Below are 10,493 nucleotides of genomic sequence, written 5' to 3'. Positions count from 1 at the left end.
TCATTAGCTTTATTCTCTGTCAGTATTTACACAATCATTTTACAGAATTATTATTTTACTTTTATGACATTTAAGTCACAAATATCAAAAATATACAAAAATAAAACTGCATCTGTTGTTCCTTTCTCACAGCTTGAGCCAGTCCATTGCTTTGGCTGATTGTTACTCAGAGGTACGTGATTTCCGGTTCCGCTTTGCTCGACCTGTGGGCGGAAATCGGATGAACTCAAATTTGCTTTGGTCCGTGTTGGGGAAGTGAGGCGGGCCCATGTGCAGCCTCTTGATGAAATGGACCTCTCTCTGGTTCTCCCTTGTCCTGCAGGCTTTGATTGGCCTCCCCTTCCTAGTGAAAGCCACATACCAGCCTTCGTACTTTGCATTCTGCAGGGCCGTGTAATTGTTCTCCAGGACGATCTCAGTGAAGATACAGTCCCTGCTGCGGCCGTTGGGCTGTGTGTGAGAGAGAAGAGAATATTTTTTGTGACTGTTATCGTTAGAATAATCTCTTAAAAACATCTTCAGGTAAATAAACATCAAAGGACACCGAATGGATTTCACAGAACTACAAGCAGCTTTGTCACCAATGTACAGTTCTGAAACGCAAAACAGAAATTGATGATTAGATAAGACTTAATGTTCTTTGTATCTTATGTGATAGACCAATAAAAAGTAGAGCAAAATTGTAAAAGAAAAATAACATGGTTCGTGGTTTTATTTAATTTTTTTTAATGTACAAATCAAAATCTAAAAATTATGGCTTTCACTGCAAATACAGCTGCAGGTCATCCGATGTGTCCAGGTCATCCGATGTGTCCAGGTCATCCGATGTGTCCAGGTCATCCGATGTGTCTCTACCAGCTTTGCACATCAAGAAAACAGACTTCTTTGTTTGTCTTTTTTCCATTTTTCTCTTCTTTATTATGTCTGCTAACAGGTATTTCTGGACTTTGACTGGGTCAATCCAACATAACATGCTTTCATCATCCCATCATGTCTCTAGCTAAATGTTTAGCCCTTTTGTGGTGCTGGAGGGTGAACCTCTCTCCCAGTCTGAAGACTCTTGCCGTCTTTAAAAGGTTTTCCAGAATTTCCATGCCTTTAGTTCCATTTATCATGCCATCAACTCTGTCCAGCTTCTCTGGTCTTGATAAAGATAAGCACCACACAGCATCACACCACCACCACCATGTGTTAAATTGAAGATGATGTGTCCAAGGCCTCGCCTTGCATCCACATCACCTTCTTTCAGATGCTTGCTGTGTCAGCTACCAAGTTTGTGGCGAACTGCAACTAGCGACCAGAATTAGGTAATAGATTAGTTATGCAATAGATAGCATAACTAATAACTGTCCTGTCCACAGGCATTAAGGTACATTTCAGTGTTCTTCCATTATAGTACAGCAAGTTGTAATTGTTGTTGTAACATCAGACTCATCTTAACTGTGTTCCGGATGCATGTTAGAAAACCAGTGAGGTTTTACTCATAGTAAAACCGTTTTAAACCTTCACAAGTCAAATATGACTTATGGACTATGGTTATTATTGTTGATATTATTGACAATAATATGTCAATAATAACCATTCTCAATGGTTATTCTCAATGGTTATTATTGTCAATGAAGAAGAACTGTCCTTATAACTCACGATTTTGACACTGAAAGTGTTTCCAACTAATAGTGACCTCCATATATACAAAACAGATAGCAGATAGTGATAACTGTCTCATAGAATTGTTTATTTATTATATTTCAGGTGGAAACTCATATAATCAGTGGCCACAACCTATGTGTGCATGTTGTCATAGTGTCCAAAAGCCTAAAATGCTGAGATGCATTGTTATAGATTTATCCTATTCACAATCAGAACCAGTTGCATCTTCAACCAGACGAGTCATTGCCTTCCTAGGAACTGACTCTCATCTCCCCTCAGTGGTCTGTCTGGGCTTTCCCCCGCTGAGGAACGAGCCAATCAGCGAACAGAATAAATGCAAATAAAATGCATTATTATTATTATTATTATTATTATTATTATTATTATTATTATTATTATTATTATTATTATTATTATTATTATTTTCTGTACTGTTTCAGAATTGTAGTCTGCCTTTCGTTTTAGCAATGGCAGCAGAGAAAGTGAATGAAGCTGTTTAGTCCATGTTGGCCACACTTCAAAATATGCAGTACTTTGGTATTAAAATACTTTTTTAAAATATAAGTATTTATAAAAATACTGCAATTATTTTACGGTATTTTATCGTATAAATACAAATTTTACCGTTTTTAATGTGGTAAAATCTGTGTAAATATATGTTAAAATTCCGGCAACCACACCTGTCGATATTTTACTATAAATTAGAACCTTTTTTTTATTGTAGCAGTGCTGTCATTCAGCTTGGCTCTTCTCTCTTCACAGTCGAGGATGGTTGTTTACAAGCAATTTCCAGTAAGCTTTATGGTGTCGAACTGGTGCATTACATGTCACACCCAAACATTAGCCATTGGGAACAATTTCAAAATGCCTCCCGCTACGAATAATATCTGCATACCTGGGCTCAAAACCTCTGGATGAAGCAAATAGCAGAGAACAAGGAAATGGTTTTTACCAGGCTAATCTTCCACTAGTTTCCTGACTTGTAACTTAAGCCGGTTGTGATGGTATACTGAGATCAGCGTTCTGGTCTCTGAGCAAAATGGAAAAGCAAAAGAAACCGCAGACTGTTAATGCGCTCTGCAGTTATACAACTTGACGCAACTGGCTTGTCTTGCTGTGTATGAGCTTATCTGCAAACAGGCAGCAGACACAGTCCCAACATTTCACCACAGTGATGCAAAACAAATTTATGGCCGGTCACATAAGAACATATGAGTCCATCTTTTCCGTTTCCACTGAAGGAAGGGCAGATCTGACTCATGTCCAAACATCCATGGGCAGATCATAGGACTTTCCCCTCAGAGTTATCAGCCTTGGCCAGTAAGGCTGAACTACTGTCACCCCCTGGAGATGTTTCTTTTTTGAAAAGCACAATAGTACAACATGGACGAGCACTAACACTTATGACACCGCTATGACAACAGATACACAGCAGTTTGAAGTTGTATCTCAGTTTGGATTTTAGGACATTGTGATGTGTGAAAGTGCACACTGCCTAGGGAAGGTCGGAACCTCTAAGTGATGTATTTCTACCACTTTTAGTGGTAGAAATATAAAAATAAAGAAACAATGAATGTTTAGTTTAATATTGAAAGGCAGTAAATTGAAGTATAGTTCTACATTATTTAATGTTTCCATCAAAATCAACTTTAGTAAAACCTGTTTGTTCATGCAATCATTTCTGTTCAGAAAAAGCCAGAAACCAGAAACTTGTTCTGTACCTTTCCAACAAGTTTTCCCTTCCGGTTCATGCAGAGATATAGCCCACTCTCTGCACCTTGTATCCTCACTCGACTGCCGAAGGTGTCAGTCTCCACAAACAGGCGAGCTGCAAGGAAAGACGGACAGAGCTGACGAGCTGAAGAAACGACATGCAGCAACAGCAATAAAAGTTTAAGTATTCTCTGGGTGATTAACGTACAAATCCCTGTCAAATGAACTATTTATTTTTCCAAAGTATTGTGTCTTCTTATGCTATTAAAAAGCACATGTTGACTGAGGTTTTAGGTTCAGATGTGAAAAGCTAAAAAAAAAAAAAGATTTTTCGTATACAAGGAGTATTCAAAAGTATTGTTACATGTTCCAACTGTTCATCCAGTCTGTGTATTCCTGTTTTATCTAGGATAACTATGTTGGCAGTGTCTAGTTGCATAGTGCTAGATGAGTCACTGAATGGGAAGGTGCTTCCATGTCTTTCCCTGTCATGATCGGCTTCTGACCATCCCAGTCAAAGACCCTGAGCAGACAAACAGAAAAAAGTCATCCCACCAGTTGATTAAACAAATGCTATCTCTGCCCATTAACCTGGAAGCAGAATATACACTCTCAAGTGACTTTATCCTGCTGTTAATTATGTCTTTGGAGCATTACAACAGACTTGTGTATTGGGACTATGGAGACAAAGGACTTTTCCTTATCAGCTGCTAATTTGCCAGACGATGGCCTTATGGATACAGCAGGGAGGCAAATTAACATACAGTCCTGAAAATCTTCCTCTAACGAGAGGGATGGGCAAGGCTGGGAGTGAAACTGCTAGATTGGTCAGAGGACATTAGTCCCCAGCAGAGTCTCTGTCCCAGAAAACTTAAGCTTATTACTTCAGTCTTCAGAGGACATTCATTGATATAATTATGGTTAAGTATCAGCTATAAAACTAGAAAGCTGGGTTGCTGCCACAGCGCTGTCTCAGATGTTTTATCCTCATCCAGAACTAAATAACAGATGAGTTCTGCATACATCAGTGTTCAGCGTTAAACCTAGAAAGTACCAGCAGAAGGAACCTGCGACCAGTCGAGTAAACAGTAGAACCTGAAAGTCAATATGCAAATAATAGAATGAGGAAGCAAACATCATCAACAGCCAATAAATTGCTTTTATCTGTTTCTAAGTGCTGTTTTGTTATCCTTTCTTATTTTTACAGCACAATTACACCAATATATTTATTATTATTTTATTTATTTTCTAAAACCACCACTTGATGATTTGGTTCCCCTCAGTGGGTTCCCGTTGATGATACTGGTGGATGTTTTAAATATTCATACTGACCCTAAATCAAACTGGGATCTTTGACATATTCTGGATGCTGTTTCCTCTGATTTGGACCAGTCACATGATTTCACACGATTTCTTACAGATGTCATCAGTATTTAAAATAATAATAAACAGTTTAATCTTTGCAAAAAGAGGAGAACATTCCTAACTCTATGGCAAAAAATATATAAAAGAAAATAAAATGTAGAATTCAATCTGAGGATCCGCGCCTGGAAAGCCTGCGGTGTGTTAGGAGTGTGAGAACAACAGCAGGTCCCGGTTCACTTCTTACCGTACTGGTTCCCATCCTCCGCAGTGGCGCTGACTCTCTTCCCCTGGATCTGGACGTGTTTCCCGCTGGTTCGGCTGTAGAGCTGGTAAACCCGGACCTGCCTGCGGCTGAGCTGGTCCGTCGTTGCGCCCTGCGTCCTCACATACTGGTTAAAATTAGGAGACGAGTGATTCTCCCCCTTTTTTATGCGAAGGGAAAAATAAAATCCATAATTGTGTCTGTCTCTAGTCTGGGATGTATCAGTTCACTGTTCATTTCAAGAATCAATTTATAGCCCTTGGCTTTTTTAATTAAACATCAAAACTACTGATATCTGTCCGGCTGTTATTACTCTAACGACTTTGTATTCATTTTCAAACGTTTGAAGCTTTCTCACCTGAGCGTGACACCACAAAACAAAAAAATTAAATGATCTGCAAAAAAGGTATAAAATATAAGTTAGAGAGACAAAAAGACCATGCGGCATCAAATTACATTTAGAAAGCCAGGAGACTTACATGTAAAAATAGCGCTGGTTTATTCCATACATCTTCACTTCTTATTTCATCCGATTAATCGAGAGATTCCTGAGGCCGATAAATGCCACAAGGATGAAGTAAATAAATCCAATGGCTTCCCAAAAGTGGCATGTGCACTTTTTGATGTCCATCCACACCAACAAAGTATTCCCAAGGCGAGAAAACAACACGGACTACCCGCAGAAATTACCCAAAGACTTGACCCAGCTCAAGTCCATCGATAGATCCACAAAGCGCATCAAAATCAGTCGATTCCATGATGTGAAGCCTGGTGGAGCTGTGTCTGCGTCTGGGGAGGGATGTTCAGCTGCAAGCAGCGGTGCGTCTTCTGCCTCCCCGGGATCCCGCTGCCCACTGGTGGAATGGTGCAAGGCAGAAGTCCCTCCCTGAAATCTCTCTGCTGAAGGTGGGCACACCACAGGGACCCCAATGCTCATTTATTGCAACTGCAAACACGTCCACAAAACAAGTCAAAGTGACACAAGTTGTCAGCATTTCAACCATAAGGGCCAATACTATCTATCGAGCCCAGTTCACCCCCCTTCTGTCTGATCTGAGCTCTGACTGGTGAATTCTATATAAAAGTGAAGAAGGTGGTGGGTGTGGCAGCTGGCTGCAAGCCCAACACTAATTCTGTCTTAACTCCCAACTCTTGTAAAATTCATCAAAAGAAATCATCATCAAAAAATGACAAAAAGAGCAGGTCACTGAGAAGAGAAGAAGAGATGAAGCTGGTTTACTTTTTAAAAAGTGACCAGGTGAGGCAAAGTTTGTAATATGGAGCTTCAAATGCCTTCATCAGGGCACTGGGTCAGGTTTAATACCAAACAAAGGGTTAAAAAGGTCAGTGCATAACGGCTAGAAAAGGAACAACCATAATAGACAAGTAATATTTATGTTAAAACTGATTATTTCCATCCATCCACCCATCTTCTGTGCACGCTTTATTGTATTAGTCCTCCATCACTAACATTCCTGTTTTTGGTTTGTGGAATTAATATCAGGAAAATCCCACCCATGCTTGTGGAGAACAGGACAACAACAACAACTCAGTTCAATTCAGTTTATTTACATAATGCCAATTCACAACAAATGCCACCAGGCACTTTTCACATAAGGTATTTTAGTTCAGTCACAAATACATTCCAATTGATCCAAGTTATGAAACAGTACAGTAAGCTCAGTTTATTATTCAAATTATCTTAAATCGATTCTGTCTAAAGGAACCCAGCAGATAGCATTTAGTCATTGACTTGGAGCTTTCACGCTTCCTGGACAAGCGCGTAGCAATATTAGACAACCACTTGCATTGTATTGTTGACTTTACAGCAATCACTAATGCAGAGCACGAATGTAGCAATAGTGGAGGGGAAAAACTTCCCTATAACAGGAAGAAACCTCCAGCAGAACCAGAACCTGACTCGCTACAAGCTTGCATCTGTGTTTGAGAAGATTGCACAAGAAACATGTGAACTGATTTAGGATTATCTTTTATGTTCATGAAAAGTCAATAGTTTATATAAAAGGGAGAATGATTAGTTGATGTCCTTTAACAGGAAGCTATAGCAGCCAAATGAAATGCCCGACAACATGTAGCTTTGATGGAGTGAAAAACAAACTGAGAGAAAACTTAAAGTTCATAGTTGAAACAACAGCAAAAATGCTACGTAGCAAACTACCCAGCTGCATTCCCTTGACTTTTCTTTTCTTTTTTGTTAATTTTTTGTTCAATATTTTTTGTAGTTATTTTGATGGAAAATCTCTATGTGATCTGGGTGGATTTTATTGTAATAATTTTTTTATTCTTCCTACTAAAACAAACAAAGCTGTTTGTCCCTATGAGATTTGTTTGTATGAACAGAGTAAAATTTTGCTCATTAGTCTGGAGTTTAGTAAACAGAATTTTTCCTTGTAATTTTAACTGACCTAAAACAGGAAATGTTGATGTGCTGTTTTACACTGTGGCAACAGCTTGTGTTTGACAATTCTAAGTTGCTGTGTTTCATTTGAGATGTTGGCTTTCAGATCTCGGAAACATGGTCATAATCTATGTGTTTCAGTTGCAAGTTGCTAAAATCATTGACACTCCCAGGGATCATTTACAGCAGTATAGATCCCTGAGGTTGCAGCAGTGTGATGGTGTCTGGGTCATGGTGTGGAGCAGCAGGGCACCAGGGCATGGTCAGGCATTGGTCAGGCAGGAGCTGAAGCTGATCAGGGAGCTGGGTCAGAGCTGTAAGGGCTGCGGTGTGTGGATGAGGCTGGCTTGAGGCTGAGCCAGGGCAGTGGTGGTTGCTTTAAAGCAAAGGTTTAATGACAACCTTAAAACGTGTGTTTTTAAAAAGTCTTCTAAAGTCACTGAATATTGACGACTTTGGTCTGGATAAGGCCATAAGTTTAAGTTCATGGTTAATTTATATAGCCTGGTTTTAATATTTTTCTGAAATGTTAAAAACAAACTGGTTTTAATGGAAGCCATGACACATTTTATCTTTAAAATATATTTTTTTAAAGACATTATGACACCCCTTCTACTTAAGCAAGACAGTTGAATCAATGTGTACAAAGACAAATGATCTCAGTCCATGCCATAACTTTTTATACGTAACGTTTTATACGTTTTATACATTACAATATTGTGCCACCTCGTCTCCAATGTTCACATAATTGACATAAAAATTCAACTTGATAAATGAGTAACTGGTTGAAAGGGGCCTGTGATAGTTCCATTAATGTTGATAATACAAAGTGCCTAAATTGCAGCTCAAGGTCCCAGTCTAGATTTATTAAGTTGAACAGTGAAACAGCAAAATGATTTAAAATGAAATAAGAAGCTTCTTTGCATGTTTAATCCTTAATGGGACTGCAGACAGTTGTTCTGTTTAAAAGGATTAGTAAGTCTGACCTGATCAGAATGACGTTCATGATTTAATTAGCAAAGTGTGCAAGTTCATTGATGAAACCGAAAAATTATTTAAATTAATTAAAATACGTGCAATTATTGATTTTGTAGAATAAGTGCAGATCTCATGCTGCAGCAGAACTCTGTCTTTCTCTGGGTTTGTCTTGCTTTCAGTCGTTCTTTCATCTGAATCAGTCTGACAGGAATCGGTTTGATGCCTGGCCTGGATGTCAAGTTGATGGCAGCATTATCGCTGCTGATGTCTTTCAACAGGAGACAAACCAAGCTGGAGTTTGTCTTCTTATTTGGTTGGTGGTATAAAATAATCTTAAAGAGTTTGACAGTGACTGACATGAAAAGACAAGCAGACGTAAATTGTTCTAAGTGCAAATAATTTGCCTAATAGGTTGCCTACAAATGAAATGTTCAGTCTGTGGCTGTAGGAGCCAACTGGGATCATTCTTTTAACCTGATGCTGTGGCTCACTGTTGGAAAACCTTTGCATAACCTGCTGTCATCACCCTGGGTCCCTCTGAGCTGCAGTTATGCAGTGTTGTCAGCAAGATGTTTAGGTAACATGATACAAAGGGAGGAAAAGGACAGCATAGTTAGAGTTCATGCCATGCTGCCTACTTAACTCCACTATGTCACCAGCTTCTCACATGTCTTACATACCAACACTATCAGACAGCTTGACATGAGCAATACACTGAGCAGTTGACGCTTCATACCTTTACATTTTATGAGATAAGAACACATAGACAAGAACACAATATGCAGTTTGAAAATGACTCCTGTGTGCAGAAACACAGAAACTCTTCAGACTTCAGTCTTATTGGATAAGACGACCAGTTTGCCAGGAACAGCCTGTAAAGCTTTGGAAATCAATCCATCCATCCATCCATCCATCCATCCATCCATCCATCCATCCATCCATCCATCCATCCATCCATCCATCCGTCCATCCATCCATCCATCCATCCATCCATTCATCCATCCATCCATCCATCCATCCAAATTGGGCTTCTGAGAAATACTTTTGAAAAAATATAGAAAGCCATGAGATCATCATCATAGAAAGCTTAATAAAACTGAGCATAGGTAACCAGAGAAATAATGATTTTTCTCTTTATTTTTCATACTTTAAGATGTCACTTTGATAAAGAGCTCTTTATTTTACATGGATCTCAATATGGGCATATCTATGAGTTTATATAAACAGTATATTTCATGAAACAGATTGCAAAAAAAGGTGTATGTGTCTTTCTTTAGTGTATGCAAACTTCTGGTTTCAATTGTATTTACTATGAAATCTTTGTGGGTAATAAGCCAACCAAGCAACAAGAACTGGGACGCATCTTTCTAAAAATATTTTTTAGTTGACCAAAGTTGTGTCTATATTCAGTAAAGTTTTTCTGTCTTCAACTGACTCTACTTATTGGCTAAAATCTATCCGTAATAGTAAAGGAATTCCAAAATTGTGATGGACACAAACAAATGCAACTTGTTAATATTAGAAGGACAATTCTACTATATTTACTCATGGGCAGACTTCAAAGGAGTAAAGTTGACTTCTGATGTCGCCGGGACTACAGTAGCTGTGACAAGTGAAAGGAGAACTGGTGGTCTCCAAACAGCTTTGACCACATCGTAAAAATCTCTGCCATAAAAACCAACTGGCCCCTCACACTGACCCTCCAAAAATAAAGGCAAAGGTTCAGAAGCTGGGTGGTCCCTTTTATGGACAATCAAAAGACAAGAATAGTTTTTACAAAGGAAAATAAAAAGAAGAGTCTCTTAAAAACCACAGTACTTCAGCAGCTGGGCTATTCATGTGCTTCCATCTCGATGAATGTGCTGCCATGTTCATCATTTCAGCTTTCAGATTGCTGATGGAGCAGTTTTTGTGGACAGGAAGTCATTCCTGACTGTATGTTGGTCCTTTTAGCCCTAGAAACTTTCCATTTTATACAAAGAGATGTGAAAACATACAACTTTTTGTTACAAAGGCGGCTGACCCTGAGGTATTGCCCTGCCATTTGCAGCCTGACCATTTGAGCTTGCCAAATTTGACACAGCTGACTCAGGCAATAAATTTGAA

At 38.9% G+C, this 10,493-nt stretch overlaps 1 protein-coding gene across 2 annotated transcripts; it reads right to left on the bottom strand.

Moving 5' to 3' along the window:
- Window positions 1-78: 78 nt before the first annotated feature.
- On the bottom strand, window positions 79-5,997 carry fgf17 (fibroblast growth factor 17). 2 transcript variants are annotated; one of them, XM_005807394.2, is made up of 5 exons: window positions 5,470-5,997; window positions 5,349-5,385; window positions 4,973-5,150; window positions 3,372-3,478; window positions 79-450 (listed from the first exon to the last, which is right to left on the bottom strand). In XM_005807394.2, exons 1-5 carry the CDS (start codon window positions 5,499-5,501, stop codon window positions 163-165), a joined length of 642 nt encoding a protein of 213 aa, XP_005807451.1. In that variant the 5' UTR covers window positions 5,502-5,997; the 3' UTR covers window positions 79-162. The 2 variants fall into 2 exon arrangements, with proteins under 2 accessions (XP_005807451.1, XP_023198467.1); XM_023342699.1 differs by having other exon boundaries at window positions 4,973-5,117.
- Window positions 5,998-10,493: the final 4,496 nt, after the last annotated feature.

This window comes from Xiphophorus maculatus, chromosome 11, assembly GCF_002775205.1.
Source record: "Xiphophorus maculatus strain JP 163 A chromosome 11, X_maculatus-5.0-male, whole genome shotgun sequence".
In the NCBI taxonomy this organism is placed as follows: domain Eukaryota; kingdom Metazoa; phylum Chordata; class Actinopteri; order Cyprinodontiformes; family Poeciliidae; genus Xiphophorus; species Xiphophorus maculatus.
The sequence above is the reverse complement of the archived record's forward strand: the minus strand, read 5'-3'. Positions and strand labels throughout refer to the sequence as shown.